The sequence below is a fragment of the Nannobrachium achirus genome (assembly GCF_963921795.1).
Source record: "Nannobrachium achirus genome assembly, chromosome: 21".
Taxonomy (NCBI): domain Eukaryota; kingdom Metazoa; phylum Chordata; class Actinopteri; order Myctophiformes; family Myctophidae; genus Nannobrachium; species Nannobrachium achirus.
In genome coordinates, this window is record NC_137828.1 from 37,013,053 (window position 1) to 37,032,134 (window position 19,082).

The 19,082-nt window shown below is 41.1% G+C and overlaps 1 protein-coding gene across 1 annotated transcript; it reads right to left on the reverse strand.

Moving 5' to 3' along the window:
* Nucleotides 1-10,673: 10,673 nt before the first annotated feature.
* bdh1 (3-hydroxybutyrate dehydrogenase, type 1) lies at nt 10,674-18,284 on the reverse strand. The gene is made up of 5 exons (XM_080752137.1): nt 18,054-18,284; nt 17,097-17,207; nt 16,029-16,170; nt 15,392-15,544; nt 10,674-14,577 (listed from the first exon to the last, which is right to left on the reverse strand). Exons 1-5 carry the CDS (start codon nt 18,264-18,266, stop codon nt 14,111-14,113), a joined length of 1,086 nt encoding a protein of 361 aa, XP_080608263.1. The 5' UTR covers nt 18,267-18,284; the 3' UTR covers nt 10,674-14,110.
* Nucleotides 18,285-19,082: the final 798 nt, after the last annotated feature.

The following is a 19,082-nucleotide window of genomic DNA, read 5'->3' on the forward strand; positions in this document are numbered from 1 at the left end:
CTGAGACATACATGGGAGAGGGAACTCGGCACAGAGCTAGATGAGGACTGGTGGAATACAGCGCTAACCAGGATAAACTTTTCTTGTGTATGCGCCCGCATGTGTCTCATCCAATTCAAAGTGGTCCATAGGACACACTACACCAAGGCCAAGTTGAGTAGAATGTCTCTCTAGGTCGTCCTCAGACGAGCCCTCCATCGTTGTTTCCAGTCATCTCGGTTCTCCATACATCTGGCCAGCTCATTGGTGTTCTGTGTCTGGTGTCCCTACGTCTTCCTTGAGTACGTCCACGTATGTTTTTGTGGGACGTCCTCGCGACCGGTGCCCATGTGTTGGCTCCCACAGTACCAATTTGCTGGCTGGAAGCTCCTGGTGTCTTTGGCAGTGTCCTGCTAGTCTCATTCTTCTGGTGGCAATTTTCTCGCTTACCCTTGGTATTCCCTCATACAGGCTCCTGTTGGTAACGTGCACTCCTGTTGATGTTGAGTACTGCACGCAACATTCTAGTGTAGCACCCATCTAGAGACTTCTGCAGGGTTGGCTTCAGGGTCCAGCATTCACTGCCATAGAGGAGAACAGACTCCACTGTTGCAAAGAAGAAGCTAAGTTTGATTTGGCGGGGGAGGCTAGAGTTCCATACACTGTTCATGCCATACACTGTTCATGCCGTTCAGGGAATGTTCCCAGACACTAACGACTCCTGCTACAGGTGTCTCCACTCGCCTGCAGACCATACACACACTTTCTACTCCTGCCCTAAACTTGACTCCTTTTGGAAACATTTCTTTGATACCCTCTCTGCAGTTTTTGGCTTTGTGGTGTCTCTGTGTCCCCTAGTTGCTATCTTTGGTGTGCCTCCTGAGGTGGGCAGACTCAGTCGATACCAGGCACATGTAACTGAATTCTCCTCTCTCATAGCGAGGCGCCGTATTCTGCTTCAGTCCTACCCCCCCCGTCCACAACCTCCTGGCTAAAAGACCTGTCAACTTTCATTCATCTAGAAAAAATTAAATTCACAACTAGAGACTGCCTAAACAACTTCTTTAGAACCTGGGACCCTTTCCTACTACATATCAATTCACTAACTGAAATTTAACAATCTCCCCTCTATTATTTTCTCATTATTTTCTCTCCTTGCCTTGGAATGCACTAAAACCACTTACACAAACATTAGGCAATGCATGTGTATATGTACAGTATATGTGTATGTATGTGTATATGCATGTGTGTATATGCGTATGTATGTATGCATGCATATGTATGTGTGTGTGTATGTATATGCTGTATATGTATGTATGCGTGTATGGGCATGTATGCGTATGTGTATGTATGTATGTGTATATATATATATATATATATATATGAGTATGTATGTATGTATGTGTATATATATATATATATATATATATATATATATATATATATATATATATATATACATATATGGGTATGTGTGTGTGTGTGTATGTGTATGTGTACGTATGTGGGTATGTACGTATGCGCATGTGTATGTATCTGTCTGTGTGTCCGTATAGGTGTATACATGCTTATTTTCGCCTTTTTTTTTACTGTTTTACTATTATTATCTTATTCATTACATTTTCAATCGTCTCCCCCCAGGGCCATAGGGTGGGTGGGTATACGTTAGGGTTTGTTTTGTCTTCCTGTATTTTGTTTTGTCCTTTTGTACTTTGTTATATGTTTTATTTTGTCTCTTGGTTTGTTTTGTGATTTTATGTACAGTACAGTACCCCTGTATGTCCTGTATTTTAAAATGGGAAAAAAAGCAATAAAAATATATAAAAAAAAAAAAAAAATAGCAGATCTACAAGCTCACAACCTCTCTGTGTGAGGCATGAGCTTGTAGATCTGCTATTTTCACAATATCTGTGGAAACGAGTCAAACTAAATGTAATGCCTCAACTACAATTTCAAGTGCTGTTAGGGTAGGGTAAGGTGGGGGACCCAGTTCACACATTATTTTGGGGGGACGCTGACTGAAGGTTGAAAACGACTGGCTTACACCCCTCTTCGGGGGGTTCGTTAAAATATGATTATTTTGGGGGGTTGCGGACTGAAACGTTTGTGAACCCTTGCTGTACTACAGTATTCTGCACACATCTGGGTAACGGTTTATAATGTTTTATGCATGGGATGAATTAATGTTCAATTGAAAGATGAACCTGTCAAGATTAGTTAATGAATATCTACTCTGACTTCATAAATTTACTGGTATCAGAGCACGCTGACATCAACAATCGGAGCTGATTCTCAGCATATTTCCGACACAACAATTACGTTTTGTTTTACTGACATACATACAGTACAATACTGTAGTTTAGTTAGTGTAGTGGCAGACTAGTACTTGTCTGACTTTATTATTTTGCATGTGCTGTGTCTTCGGAAATATACTGCTTCATTCTAAACTATGTCAAATAAATACAATGGCTAATAAAAGCCATACTATTAGACTACTATCGTCAAAGAAATAAACGGAAATGCTAGAAAAAATAAAACATGTCAAAAACGTATCATGCAAAATGTTAAAAGATGTCCTAAAATAAAAAAAATTAAACATTGTCCAACAACAAAAGGTCATGCCATGCAGTCATCTATAGTCAGTAATGTACCAAAGTCATCTATAGTAAGTACCATAATCATCTATAGTCATCCATAGTTAGTACCATAGTCATCATAAGTACCACTGCAGTACTACAGATGTTTCCGACTATTGCCGGGGACAGAAAGGTGGTGGTGACTATGATTTAGTGTGACATTTGTTTTGTTGTTCTGCTTTAATTGTTAAAAGGACAACACACTGGGATGAGAAGAGGAACACACACCAATATTACAGCTCCACAACTAAGCCATAGAAGTAAGAAAGAAAAAGGGCCTGCCCAGACAATCCAAAGATGATGTCACTGCTGCTCAAGTAGTCATCATGATAGGAGGGCCGGGAGGAGTAGGGGGAGTCTTGGGGGAAAAGTCAGGATAGCCCCAGGGTTGTTTGTATGAACGGCCTGCTTCCTCTCGCAGGCAAATAAAGCAGAGGTTTTCAAACCTTTATGGCTCGGGTCACCCCTGTGAATAACTTTTTCACCACGGCACCCCTGAATTACATTGATACATTCATGTATGATCCAGTATGTCAACGAGGAAAGCTTGAGAGAATATCAGTTTCCATGTAATAGAACAGATTGAAAATAACTTTATACTTCACGTTTAACCAACTTGAAACCCATCATCACTCTTCTAGGGGGGGGGGGGGGGGGGAATTCACCAAAAATACCTGATCAACAAGCTTTTCTGTGGCATCCCTGGACCTGTGTCACAGCACCCTAGGGTATGTCAACCCTGACATTTTGTTTGACTCGGCTCCACAGATAAATATTGTGGGGAAAAGCTGAACTGCAAGCTCACAACGCATCACCCTGCGATATAGATTCCCTGTAAACTTTTATACTTACCAACTCTATGTTGGTTTGTGACGCGTTTGTGATGTTGCATTTTAAGCGAATCATCTGGGGACCCCCTGGTCTCGACCCACAGTTTGGGAACCACTGCACTACTACAGATGTTACTGACTAGTGCCAGGGACAGAGAGGTGTGTGTGATTGTTTGTGCCTATGATCGTTGTCTATTTCTGCCTGTCCTCATTATGTAGAAAGTTTATGTTGTTTGTTGGACACATGTTGGTACCAGTGTATATTATGTCAGTCTATTATTCATAGACTATGATTGAGGCATTTTGGGGGCCGTCTTTCCAAAGGTCTTCAGAGAGAGGGTGTAGCAAACACACATGCAGCAGCAGTGAGCAGCAGATTGTAGATCTTATACGTATGTTCCGCCTCTGTACTGTATGTACAGTATGTCCCGGCCCAGCCCACATTGCCCAAGCTTGCTTAATGAAATTAACTCATAATAGCACCCCTCACTTCATACTGGGTGTGATCTTTTTCAATCTTTTGAAATATAATATATATATATATTTTGAAATGTAGGAAACGGAAAAAAAGGAGGATATTTACCCACGACCCTACAGGAAAGCTTCCCGCGGCAGTGGCAGGCAGCGAGCTGATCCAGTGGGCTTTAGGAGGTGGATCACAATGCTGTGATGCATGATGAGTTCTACAGCTGTGCCGAGTTGGACCCCAAGCTCAGAATGAGGGAGAGAGAGAGAGGGATTTTCGGAGAGGAGGAATGGAAAAATGACCCTAAAAAACAAAAGCCTGAGAATTGGGATCCAAGGAGGGGCCTTGGACAATGTCTCCTGCTGGCAGCTGTATCTGGAATACCAATCCTAATCATCAGGGTGGAGGACATGATGGTGGCCAACGTGCTGATCCATTGTAAAGAATAAAACAGAGCTTTCAGGGAAACTCTGAATATATGTACAGTAGGCTATATACCACAAAATGTGGTACGAGGAAAGGGAGAGATTTGGGATTTGAAAGTAGAGTTTGGTCAAGTTGTAACCAGGGTTGGAAATGCTACTTAAAGCATGTAATTTGTCTCATATTATTACCTGAGTGAACTAAATAAAAAGAAACCAATTGGATTTCTGAGTAATACAGATACATTTACCTGTATATAGTCCGGATAGCTGGTGTTGCGGTCCAGGCACCTAGGCACAGTGTAGCCTAGCAGCGTGTCACGGGTTCGAATCCCGGTCCTGATGACCTTTGCTGCGTCTCTTGCCATCTCTCTCTCTCCCTCTTTCCTGTCAGTCTTCACTTAAAAATCTATTGTTAAGCCAGAAAAGCCAAAAGCAAATCTTATAGTTAGTGTTTCCATTTAACACATCCCACATCTAGTATAGAGCATGGGCGCTCACTGGCCTACTGGTCCAGGCGCATACCACATAGGCTCCAGGGTTGCCAACATTGGACTGTCAGAATCCAAGTCTGAACAGGTATAATCCTTCTAACTGTTCAGAATAACTTCTTTAAAAAAATAACAGAAAGCAGAGAGAATCGTCCTGGTAAATTGGGACCATGGATAGATTAGGCTACATGATATTCATAAAATATTGTGAAGGAGTGTGCTGTTTCCAATTCAGTCACCACCGCCTGGTTCAAATCTCATTTGAACTAACTATTTGTATCATAGTTTATTTGAACTATTAAACTTCAAACTAAACATATTTGTTTTGTTTTGTTCTAGCACACTTTGTTTTGATTGATTGATTGAAGAATTTATTAGAAGTTTGCAATAGAAAAAAGTACAGTTTCATGACAGTACAAATCACTGGTACAAGGTCAACTAAAAGGAGATCCTAGAAAGCCAAGGCTTATTTCCACAGGAACCACACTTTAAGTATCTCATATAACATAACAAGACAGACGGATAGAACATAGTACTTTATCTAGGATAATATCAGTTTCAAAAGCATAACATCAAATACAAAGGCAAAAAAAAGGGGGGGGGGGCATGGGGGCTTAGTCTAAATGAAATGTTGAAATGTGCTATACAAATAAAATTCATTATCATAATTCATCAGACTCTCAGAGCAGAGATTCCATGATCAAATCCCAGGTGTCATGGTTATTGATTACTATTTTTTTGTATCACATAGAGAATACATGAAAGGTTTTCATGAATTAGCCTATCCATAATTTCAATATAAAGACGTTGTTAATATGACATCTTACAGACATATAGACCTACACATACCTCTGTCCTCTGCCCACCAGGTGGCGACCGACGCCATCCATTCGTCATGCAAATGAGGTCGAAGTCAGACCTCTATCACCTTTTCACACACAAAAAACAACCGTTGCCATGCCAACGGACGGACGCCGTAGGCGCAACACCTGGAAAAAAGTGAGTCCCAAAATCAAATGATGAAGTATAGGGACTCAAGGGTGATGTATTGACAGCTAGCAACTAGCATAAAACACATTTTAAAGCCTTGTTTTAGCTTGTATCCAAGTAGATGAGAAGAAAGAACGTGCTGTCAGTAGGCCCTAACATCAACGCTGATTGGCCGCTTCCTTTCCTCCATTCCTCCTTGGTGGAATTTCCACAGAGGAGGAATGGATGGACTTTTTTCTGTATTGATGTATTGATAACTTGTCTTTTGTGTTGTTCTGTACTGTATTGTCTGTTTTGTATTGTCTTGTAGTCTATGTCATGACTTTTTGTATGTCATGACCCATCAGCCCCTGGCCGATAATCTTTTAGTTTTTAAAGTAAGTGTTAAATAAGAGACATGTGCCAAGAGAGCCTGAGAGGTGGCATAGTGGTCTAATGATTTGTTCTTCCCATTGTTCAATGATGCACTACTTTGGGATTTTCTATGCAAACATACATGGGTGACTACACATGTCTTTATAAATGCATTGGGCACACATACACCCTGAGTTATGGTAGCTCTATTGGGAAAGCTCTTGACCCCTCCCGACGCACGCTACCAAGCTTGGATTTTAAGCCATGATGATCATCTGTGGGCCAAGATTGTAGACAACAGATGATTTTTAATTAACGTATACATTTAATAGTCAATGACCACGCGTCCCAGTTCCCCCAAGGGCCCCTGAGAGCCAAGGGCCCCTGGCAAAGGCCCCCCTGGCACAATGGTTAATCCAGCCCTGTGTGTGTGTGCGTGTGTGTGTGTGTGTGTGTGTGTGTGTGTGTGTGTGTGTGTGTGTGTGCGTGTGCGTGCGTGTGTGTGCGCGCGTGTGTCACGGCTCTGATGCCTGACAGCGTCTCATGGGTTTGAGTCCCGATCCCGACGACCTTTGCTGCGTGTCACTCCCCATCTCTCTCCCCATTTCCTGTCAGTCTATGGTCCTATCAATAAAGACATACAAGCCCCAAAAAAAAGATCTAGAGCATGACACTACAGTGCACTGCACTGCCCACTGTATAAAAGTAATTACATTGTAATGATTTAGTTCTCACAACTTGGTTAATCCCAATTCTAATTTCGAAATGACAAAATGCCCTTTCCCTTCAAACGTTCCTGAATACTTGAATAATCCACATTCCATGTGTAGTAGGCTACACTCAGTTCCGGCAATCTTGTAAATAAATTATTACAAATTCCATTCTAATTGCCTAAACGGAACCAAGCAGTCCTGTCTTGTGCAATTCAATATGGGTCATGTTTCTCGGCTTTTGCTATTTCATAAATATGTAACCATGCCTGACATTATAATCATAAGATACCTGATATTTTAATTGCCAGTTAGGATATAAACAGGAATGGCGTATAATTGTGGTTCAAGTCAACATGGCTGTTACTTTTGTATAAACGCTTGTCTTTTAACTAAGTCAAACGTTTTGGCAATACCTGTCTGTGAGGGAAATCGGATGGATCAACAGCAGTTTACTACACAGTTATAAATCAACTGATTATCTTCTTCGACTATAGCAATTATTATAGGTCTATAGCAGTGGATCTCAAAGTGGGGTCTGGGGACCAAATGGACTGTAACAGGTGTGTAACTCACTGGAGTTATGGTGTCCATGACCTAATCCAAACCAAACTGAGAACCACTGTTATACTGTATATTGCAGCAGCACTATCAGCACCACTGTATTAAAGGATTTTACCAAAAGGAATTTTTGTGTTATCCTTTTAACAGTCATTGTAAAATCGTACAACTATACTGTTTATAAACGGTTAATAAAGTATGCAATCAATCAATCAATCAATCAATCAAAACCAGGATCATTTATAATGTGAAAAATCACATCTTCCAAATGTAAACGTAAATGTATACTCCAACGGAACGGAAACCTTTCACCAAGTGACACCATTGAACTGCGTATACTGCCAACCAAAGATTCCATTCTGCCTTGTGGGATCCTCATACCTGTACTAGTGTTGTCACCAGTGGTCGAACGTACCTAAGTACATTTACTTAAGTACTGTAGCGTAGCCTATACAAGTACAATTTTTGAGGCATACTTTTACTTTACTGAAGTATGTCCAATGTTCTGTTCTTTATACATCTACTCCACTACATCTGTGGCAAATATTGTATGTTTTACGCTGCTATAATTATTTGAAAACTTTAGTTACTAAAATAATAGTAGTTTTACTCAAGTCAGTTTCGAATTATTTTACTTGGAACAGAGTATATCTACAGTATTGATATTTTTAATTGAGTAAAAAATGCATACCTTTTCCACCACTGCTGCCAACCAAAGTTATTCATTCTCCTTTGTGTGATCCTGTACTAATGTTGTCACTGCACTTTGTTATCTGGTTCATGCTTTGCATGTGCGTCACCTGAGCTCACCTGAGTGTGATTAGAGGGTGATGTATTGTCCTCACACCTCAGGTTCTAAAAACATCCTCATATTATTTAATCCCCTTATCAAGTGGGCCTATTGATTTATTGCGTCTTTGTAAATGTTGTTGTAAAATTGTTGTGAAAGTCTTAAAATGCTCATTAGATGTTCAAGTGTGACAGGGCCAGTGTTGGAAGAAGTACTCAAAGATTTGTTTTACTCAAGTGAAGGTATCAATACCACAATGTAGAAACACTCTGTTAGGACACGGTCACACCAAACTATGGCTGCTGACTGATAAACTCAGGTTGTGAGCTGTGACTGTTTTTTTGCAGCCAGCGGATTCTAAAAATCAAACCTCGGTTCGAAGTGGAGCGGTGAATTTGAGCAGTTCCAGGTAAATATATATATATATATAATTGAACTCAAGTGTCCATGGCATGAGTAATCAATTTGAAAAAAGTCAACTCAATCTGAGTTCCCAGAGGTAATTTCTTCCGCCACTAGGTGGCGAAAACAGTTCAAACTCAACCAGATAGTTGTGGGACACTGGACACACTTGTGGGACACTGGACACACATTGCTGCTCATAGCGGAGCTGTGCTTCACACCGCTCCAAAAACGCAGTAGCGCATTCTGTCCCAACAAACAGTGACTCACCTGTCACTCACACAGGACCCTCCCCGTATCCCGCATCACCTTGTCTTGACGTTGCCAGGCAACCACTGATGCACTTCTGCCTCTGTCACTCACTTTCAAGCCCCTACCTCCCTAGACTGTAGACTGTAGTCTGGTTGCTGTCTGGTTACCTTGCAAGTTTAAGCTCCTCCTCCCCACAAACCCAATTGTGATGAAAAATATTTAAGGAATAAATACTTCAAATATATATGAATATGTGAAAGACAATTGACTGCCTTCTATGTAAACCATACTATAAAATCATACTTTTTATGATGGAAAGTATCTTCAGCCTCACAAAAACCCTATCCGATCACCTACAGTCCACAGATTTGGACCTGGCATCTGGCAATGATCTGGTATGTTCAGTTATGCATACCCTAAGCGTTTGTCGTATTAGTATTATTTATCATTGTTTATTGACAAATTTCATTGGCCCCTGCTCTAAAAGTCAGCCCCCCCCCATATCCCCCCAGTCCCAATTCTCTGGAGCCGCCGCTGCAATACATATACAAGTATAGTATTGGCATCAAAATGTATTTAAAGAAATGTATTTAAAGTACCAAAAGTAGAACGTTTTCTAATGTATAAAAATCTTTTGAAAATAGCAGATTTATAGCTCACAATGTGACGGATAGTGGGCTTGTAGATCGGCTATTTTCAAATGGACGAAATAGGCCTGAAGTGGTTAAGTAACTAGTAGCTAAAGTTTTCAAATAATTGTAGCGGAGTAAAAGTACAATATTTGCCTCTGAGATGTAGTGGAGTAGAAGTAAAAGTACCGAAAATGTGAAATACTCCTGGAAAGTAAAAGATACCTCAAAATTGTACAGTACATTACAGTGCTTGAGTAAATGTTTACTTTACAACACTGGCTATAATGTGATTATGTGAATGTGACAGAAATTGTATTGCTTCACGGGGAAGGAAATGTTTTTGGCCCATATACAGTAGGCCAGTAGTACACAAGACATTTCCATTTGCATGGCATGCATTTGACTGACATTGGCCATATTATTGTAAACTAGCACCTTTTTTATAATTTCATGACAGTGGAGGCTTACAGCTTTCATGAGAGAGAGAGAGAGAGCGGATGCATGCAGCGGGTTGATAGCGGGCCTATAGCGGCTGCTGTGCAAATTAATGCATCAAATTAATGTAATGCTCTTAATACAGTTTTATGGATGGGGAATGAGGTTCATGTGATTACAGTATGTTGGTTCGTTCAAAGGACCAAATGAACCACATGAATAAATAACACTGCTGTTTGTCTACTGTCAGAGGGAACATAAAACACATTCCTATTTCTGAACAATGTTTGAATTTTCCATGGTTTTCCTCTTTTTCCCTAGGGCTGTCAATATTGTGACATTTTACTAATTATCGCTCAAATATTTGCGATTAACGTCTTAATTGTGTTTTTATCGTTAATAGTGTAAATAGCTGATCTACAAGTTCAAAACGAGACGCATATTGAGCTTGTAGATCTGCTGGAATAGATAACAGTGTTTGCAGTAAGCAATTTCCCAACTACTGAAATTCTTTTCCTGGAACACGTGGGGTTAATGTTGCTTAAATAGGGACAGTCAACTAACTGGTAAACTGCACACAATTACTTTGCTAATGAGTGACCTCTGAAGAATATTTGATGATTCTTTTACACCATCTGGTGGCTGGCTGTAGTAGTGCAAAAGGAAGAGAGTCTTGCTCAAATAAGCCCTTGTACACTCACAAATCACAATAATCACAATTATTCCACTTTATTTGAAATGTATCAACAAAAACTCCCAAAAAGCAACAGGCCATTGATTACCACTTGGCCTTTCTGTTACTGATTACCAGTGCACAATTTTTTTTTATCCTTCTCTCCCTCTATATACAGTAGAGAGGAGGGGGAGTGGGGGATTGATATGATTGCTATCGGTTAAACCCTTAGTAAAACATGAAGAAATACATAAGATAATGAATGTCATTTTGACAATGACATTTTGCTAGCTCTGACAAATATCACACTAGTCTCTCAAGAACAGACTAACTGAGCTCGAGTTACAACTGAGCTCCAGTTAAGTGAAAAGGATTGACCTTATCTTTGACGACGGCTAGCCAGATTGATATCACACAGACTCTTCACCAATACTCTTCACCATACCAACCACATCCATGGTTTTAGGCATTATCAAAGGCATTTCTGGTGCTGGTAATCGGCATCGGAATGACTCTTGATTCAATAAAAGAGTATTTATATCAAGGGCATGTGTTCAAGCATGCCCCATGAATCATAGTGAAACCACAAATCAACAAAAGTAGTTCTTAAGATCTCATGGTGCATGTATAAGACAAAGCAGGCTAGTGTTTTTCATTACGTAACCCTGGAGAGCATCTTGCCAAGGCTCACCATGTTCTTACAGTAGCTGTTCCTCGGGTTTGTCCTTGGTTTGTTCCGGTATGAGAGACAGCAGAACAGCAGGGGGCTTCTCTCTGCTTTGGTCCCTGTTCCACAGTTGAATATATAACATACAGAAGGCAGGGAAAGCTCTCATGAGGGGAAAGCTGTCATCATGAGGGGAAAGCTCTCATCAAAATGCTAGAAGGTTCAGGGACGTCATTATTTTTCTCACATTGCACATTAGTTGCTCCATTTGTATTGTTTGTATCAGTGAGCATATTGAAGGCCTGATAACATACAACAGTGGTTCTCAACCTGTGGGTTGGAACCCCGCAACCGCAGTTTTCCCGGTGAACCTTAAGCCCGTATCATAGTCGGGCCTTCCACCGCGGTGTAGTCTTTTCGAGTCTTTTTGAGTCATGAAACCACAACGTTACATCATTCCTCACGGTGGAGAGCTTTCCACCGCGAGTCCCAACACATCTCTCTGTTTTTACTATCAGACAGACAGGCTCTACACCCCGTTCACTGATTGGTCAATCTAGACTAGTCAGTCACGGTGAATAGGACTCCACCGTGGCGTACTATGATGGCCTGCACTTATTTTCTGACTTGAGGTGGAAAGCTTTCCACCTCAAATTTGCGGTGGATAGGTCTCCACCGCAGACTCTGATACGGGCTTAAGGCAACGGTGGGGGCGCGGGAGTGTGGGGAACACAGCGATGATGGAGAGGTTATATGTTAAATATGCTTTATGTATTGAGATGCACTCTTGCTGATTTCGTAAGAGACTCATCGCCAGTTGCAAGATATTTAAAAGTAATTTGTGGCCATGATGATAACCTCGTCTTCCCACTACTAGACTAAGGATTTATATTGTCTGTGTTATTGTTTACAACCACAATTATTCACGTGTGGCAAGATCGCGGTTCTAGTTTTACTAGTAGGTTAGTGTAGGCTTAGAAGCCTTTTCAGAAGTTAATTTAATGTTTTCCATTTCCTTTATCCTCATCTAATCTTGCGCTAATTCGCCAGGTTTTAAGAACTAGTAGGCTTTTCAGAAGTTAATTGAATGTTTTCCATTTAATGATTTTGTTTATCCTCATCTTGCGCTAATGCACACAAGTGTTTTCACCAGGTTTTAAGGTCTTATTTTAGTTGTTTCTCATAAGCTCGCGACGGGGGTGGGGGTCCCCAGATGACAGTGAAGCCTACTGCATCTAAAGTAATCAACAAACTATATCATAAGAACTGGTCAAACATTGGCCAAACTGTCATTTGTTAAATAATATAATAAGGATGGGGGGAAAATGCTGAAAATAGCTGATCTACAAGCTCACAACGCCTTGTAGATCTACTATTTTCACAATACTGCCTGAAAAGGTTGAGAACCACTGACATACAACACAAAGATGCTTATCAAATATAAGTGGCAGAAGTGCAATTATTTCCATACTTTGTTTAAAAGAAAAACAATTTAAGGCTCTAATCAGTGAATAATTTCAAGTATTGAGGACTTGTAGTGGTAAAATTGTAATAATATAGGCTCTGTGCAACACTGTAGTCACAGGTTTCCAGAAGGTGGCGATGCATACCCATTTCCTAGTCCAGTACATTTTCCCATAGCTTCATTTGAAAGGCTCAGCAGTGAAGGACATGTGTTTCTGGTTCATATTTGCTGCTGAGCCAATCAAACAAAGCTATGAGGAAATTAACTGGAACAGGAAACACATATACCACCGTCTGGAAAACTGGAAGTACAGTTATGTACAGAGCACATTGGTCCGCATTGGTCATTTGATCAATTGTCTAATGTAATCCTGGGTGCTACACTCCCTCTGCCAAACTGGGGAGAGCAACGGACTGACCTCATGTTTTCTTCTATGCATGAGTCCAAGTATCTCCTTACGGAAACCTCTCCCTCCGCTATGCAGCTCCGAGATGAGGTTCCTCACTGTCGTCAACCAGAATCGTCCGACAGGGTGGAAGCTTCGCCGTTCGCGAACACTTATTTTGTGAACATTCTATCCAAAAACTGAAGGTCCTATGCCGGTCTCTCATCGTTTTACTTCTCACTCGTGGAAGAAAATCGAAGCAACGTGTTGAAATAAAGAGTTTATGTCGCTCATTTTGTCAGCCGGTTCTGTTTTCCCCACTCTTATTCGTTGTGTATATACCACGTGACCAGGGGAGGTAGTAATGTTTCCTATTCGGCTGCAACTTCCGGAATGTCTTAAAAACATGGGACCGGCTGAGAAAATGAGCGATATAAACTCTTTATTTCAACACGTTGCTTCGATTTTCTTCCACGCTTGAGAAGTAAAACGATGAGAGACCGGCATAGGACCTTCACTTTTTGGATAAAATGTTCACAAAAGGTAAGAAGTGTTCGCGAACGGCGAAGCTTCCACCCAGTCGGATGATTCTGGTTGACGACAGTGAGGAACTTCATCTCGGAGCTGCATAGTGGAGGGAGAGGTTCCGAAAGGAGTCCAAGACACTTTTTTTCACCTGACAGGGGGGAGTTTCCCCTGTTGGACATAGCACATGGAAGGAACACTTATTCCAAGCAGTTCCTTTCCCCTCCATCAGGCGCCCCAGCTGGCCAGGGGGAGGCAGTGTAGAGACCAGGATTACTGCATGTTTTTGTGACGGTACCTACACTAGGGGACACAGGGAGTACAAACTCCACACAGAAAGGACCTTTCGCCTTTGATCAAAAATGTATTTAATTCTACTACACTCCATGGGATCCCTCTCATTCAACGGGTTGCGAATGGCTGGGGACGCCGCCAACAACGATGTTCAGAAGTAGAGGCGGTCGGATATGGCGGCTGGAAGGTGAGTCATTGCCTGCACTCTAATCCACCAGTGGGGCTCTTGGGGAGCGTAGCGCGTGTACGGGCGCTTGGACACGATGGCGTCAGTGATGTCCTCCAAGACGGGCATCATGTCCTTCTCTCCGCTGTTGCAGTAGGACCGCATCAGGGCCATGTGCTGGTCAAAGTGGGTCTTCCCGTAGTCCTCCTTCACGGTAAGGGGCGCCTCGTTCCACAGCTTGGTGGCCGTGTTTTCCACAATGTCCCGCGTCAGAATGCCCGTGGCCACGATGAAGTTCCCCGGCTCGATGATGGACACTTTGACTCCCCAGGCCTTCATCTCGTAGCGGAGGCAGTCGGAGAAAGCTTCCACGCCGTATTTAGAGACGCAGTAAGGCGAACGCAAGGCGTTTCCCATCCTTCCGTACATGCTGGCCAGGTTCACCACACGGCCTGCAATTCAGACATGTTTCATCAGGAAAGGGTAAACGACTTCATAGAGGGCTGTCCCTGATTACAATTTTGAAATGCCAGTCAGGTCCATAGTTTAACTGACTTGAGGCATTCTTCAATCCATTGCCAGGCGCTTTACTAAGCTGTAGAAATGATTAGCTCCATTGTTGTTATCATTCTTTTATAATCTTTTTTCTTTCTTTCTATAATCTTTCAGCATTCATGCATCATATGCACCACTGAATGGGACATTTTTCAAGAAAAAACACCCATATGAGAAGCATATGGTGTAAATGTCTTCATGTATTGATGTCTTGTTCCTTGTTTTTGTCAGGGCTGAAAAACATTTCTGTACTGAAACTAAATACCACCAACCTGGTTGTGTGGCAATAAAGGTAACTTGAACTTGAATGCATTTGACAATTATTGACCTGCAGCTTTATCCTCGACAGCCAAAAAGCACTGACCTCTACACTCAGAGGAGCCATCCTTGAATATATGCATATCTTACTAATGATTTGTGCACGGTTGAAACAGCTAAGCATGTGTTCTCTTCTCTGCATTGGAAAATATCAAATTAAAGGAAAAACCAACATGAACTTGGTAAGTTGTTGGTCCACCAGAAGTGTGCAGGATTTTTGTTCATGAGTCTCATGACACAAATAATGAAAGCACATAAAGCACTAAAGAATGAGAACATTTTTGTTCAATTTGGAACAACAAAAAAGGGTGGTGCAATAACATTTTAAATGTAAATAAATATTCATGTTTTATTTCATGATTGTTTCAGTTGTCACTTTCAGTTGACGCTGACCTTTTGCCCTGCGGATGAGGGGCAGGAGTGCTTTAGTGACCCGGATGGTGCCCCAAAGATTGACCTCTGACACCTGCTTGTAGGTGTCCATGGTAGTGAACTCTACTTCTCCAAACGTTGATACGCCAGCATTGTTCACAACAGCCCACAGACCTGGGAGAACAGCAAGGATGTCATGCAGGAAGCAATGGTGTCTCTCATTAAATTGGTGTCTATAGGGCTGCTGAAGGCCTAGTGGTTAGGGCGCATGCCACATATGCCACAGATAGGCTCTAATGCAGCCCTGCAGCGAGCTGCGGGATCGATTCCCGAGCACGACAGACTTTGCTGGGTGTCACTCCCTATCTATCTCGCCCTGTTTCCTGACACTCTTCATTGTATCATTTGTATCTATAGCGCGTGTAGCAGAGTAATCCGTAAAAGTTTGATCCCCACAAATTACTTAAATCAAAGTGATTGTCAGATTAATGTAAAAAATGAGGTACCCAAAGATTGTGTTCACATAAGACGTTTAGCCTAGAATTAAATACTTTTAATTGTAATTGAGACATTATTAATCAAACGTTTGTTTTTTTGCCATTTTAATGAACAAAGGTGGGGTTGACAGTATTTATTTTATTATTATTTATTTTTGTACCTTTCTCTGTGTCCTCCAGGTTGTTGTGGACATATTGTACAGCCTGGTTTACTTGCTCCTCACTGCAGACATCTAGCTGGACAACATTCATACGGTCCGAGTGAAGCTCCTCCAACTCCTTAGCACCCTCTCCACCCTTATCCTGCAAGGATGACAATATCAGCTTTGCAGTGAAACTGTATGTAGTGTGCTGTATCGGTTACACCCATATACTGTAGCTCTTTCTATGGTTTGTTGGGCATACTTTGAAGATCATTCAAAGGCAGGCCAAACCATAGAAAGTTGAGAGAAAGAGAGAGAGAGAGAGAGAGAGAGAGAGAGAGAGAGAGATGTACCGGTATATGTGTGTGTGTCTGTGTGTGTGTGTGTGTGTGTGTGTGTGTGTGTGTGTGTGTGTGTGTGTGTGTGTGTGTGTGTGTGGTTATCCAGCCAGACATGAGATGTAATTGCTTTGTCTTTTTGACTTTAAGCTTGCATTTCAAGAAATAAAATGAGAAAGCAATTCAACATTCTTGAGTAGTTAATGAATGGAACTTCGATTTGGAACCGATGATCACAGTTGCACAATAGACTAAATAGGATTATGGAAGTATCACAGCATTCCTTGACCCAATCTATCAACTATAAAAATGTATCTTCATTAGGGCTGCACAAATATATCGTATCGTTATCGAGGTATTACCATGCACAATATCAGTATCGCGAAAGGCAACTATATTGTGATATATCGCACTGGGCAATATATCGTCTATATTATTGCCCATATCAGCCATATGGCCTATATCGTTGCCTTTTGCTACACTTAGAATATCAAAATAACAAGTGTGGGAACCCAATAACACTTAAAATCAAGAGTGATATTGACTTAATATTATGCTGTTTTTTAAATAATGTTTAGTTTTCACTTGAAATGTTGAATATGAAATGTGTACGGTAATTTAGTATATTGTATCGATATCAAAATATTTGGCATAAATATAGAGAAATTAAATTTGTTCCATATCGTGCAGCCCTAATCTTTATTACATTCTGTAACTTCAATGAATAGATATATACCCCATAGCCTACCTTAAAAAGACATCCAGCAAAAACTGTGAAACCCAGCTTATGCAAGTGTTTGGCAAGTGCATGTCCAAAGCCGCTGTCACAACCTGTAATAAATACAGCTTTTCCCTTAACCTTTGAAAGAGAGTGTGTGAGTGAGAGAGAGAGAATACAGACGGTCACAATCCTACAATTACATCTTTTTAGAATAAAAGTTATACAGGTTTTGTAGAATTTATAACTTTTAGGGCAACACGACATATATATGTAGCAGAAGGATGGCTTAGATGGCTATACTATACATATCATAAAACACATATGCAGTGGTTTAAAGTAACTAAATACATTTACTTAGTACAATAGTACTTTACTTAAGTACAATTTTGAGGAATTTGTATTTTCAATTTTCAGTAGGCTACTTTTACTTTTGCTCCACTACATCTCAGAGAAAAATATTGTACTTTATACTCCTTTACAATTATTTGCCAAGTGCCAAATATAGTTACAATAAACTATTGTTACTTTGTAGATTTTGATTAGGCCCATTATTAGGCTAAAAACATACATTACTCACTTCAGACCTATATATATTTCAGCCATTTCAAAATAGCTGATCTACAAGCTCACAACATTGTGAGCTTATAGATCTTCTATTTTCAAATGATTTTAATACATTATTTTATACATGTGAAATGGGACCTTCTGCATGATGAGTAGGTTTACTTTCTACTTTTGGTAGTAGGCTACTTTAAGTACATTTTGATACCAATACTTTTGTAATTTTATTCAAGTACATTTTGAATACATGACTTTTCTAGTTTTCTAGATTGCAGTATTGATACTTTTACAAAACATTTGAGTACTTTCTCCACCACTGTAAAACGCATACGTTCTCATTTGAAATAGATTAATATGTAGATCATTAGCAAGACAGCCCTGCATATAGACAGATATCAATGGTCCGTTACAACTTGAACCTACCTCGACCAATCCTCTGGGAATTCGAGGCATTGCAACATACACCACAAAAACCAAATATACACTGACTATGCACTCCGTTACGTTTGTCTCGGGGAAACCACAGAGTCTCGACACTATATTCAGCATCCCTGGCAAGCCGAACCCCAGGAGAACCGTCATAACGATTGAAAATGACACTAGAACAGCAACTCGGAGGGGTGGAAGTGGAGCCATCTTGGAGCGTTGTGTTTACTTTCCTTTCCTGCCTGCATGCCTTGCCTGCATGCTGTTGCGCTGGAGAAGGAGGCGTGTTTCTGAACAGCTTCTCAAACTGTCGGCCGGGACCCACTTGTGGGTCGCCGACAGGTCGCAGACCGATTTTTATGGTATTAAAGTAAAATATTCTGCTGCGCTACTTAGTTAACTTATATTACATAGATTTTCGTCTTCTTTGAGTATCTATATCTATATCTATATTTTCTCTTGAAAAAGGTGGCAGTGACTGGATGATCATTAGACCCATGGCTGGATTGACCATTGGGGCTGTTGCTAGGGGCCCTTGGCTCTCAGGGGCCCTTGGGGGAACTGGGCTGCATGGTCATTGACAATTTACCAAAATTAAATGTAGGCCTATACGTTAATCAAATATCAAATGTGTGGGCCCCCTCCTCTGTTGTCTACAGGTGCTTTCTTGGCACAGATGATCATCATGGCTTAAAATCCGAGTTGGGTAGTGCAGTGAGTGTCGGGACTTGGGAGGGAGGCGGAGTTATGGCGGGGGGTGGGGGGGCCCTAAAAAATTATCGGCCAGGACAGGGGTCCTCGCCCGTCCCTGATGAGACCACTACACCGTTTGGGACCTGGTGATAGGCCTACATCAAATTTCTCTTTTGGGTTTTTCTCAGTTTGGGAGCCTACTGTAGATCATTTATCCAGCAGTTTTGACTTGCATTCCAGGATGAGAGTTAGACTACTATTTTGTGAATATTCTGACTCGTTGAGAAGGTAAAAGGTTTGTCAGCTTTTACCATCAACACTTTCAGTAAAACT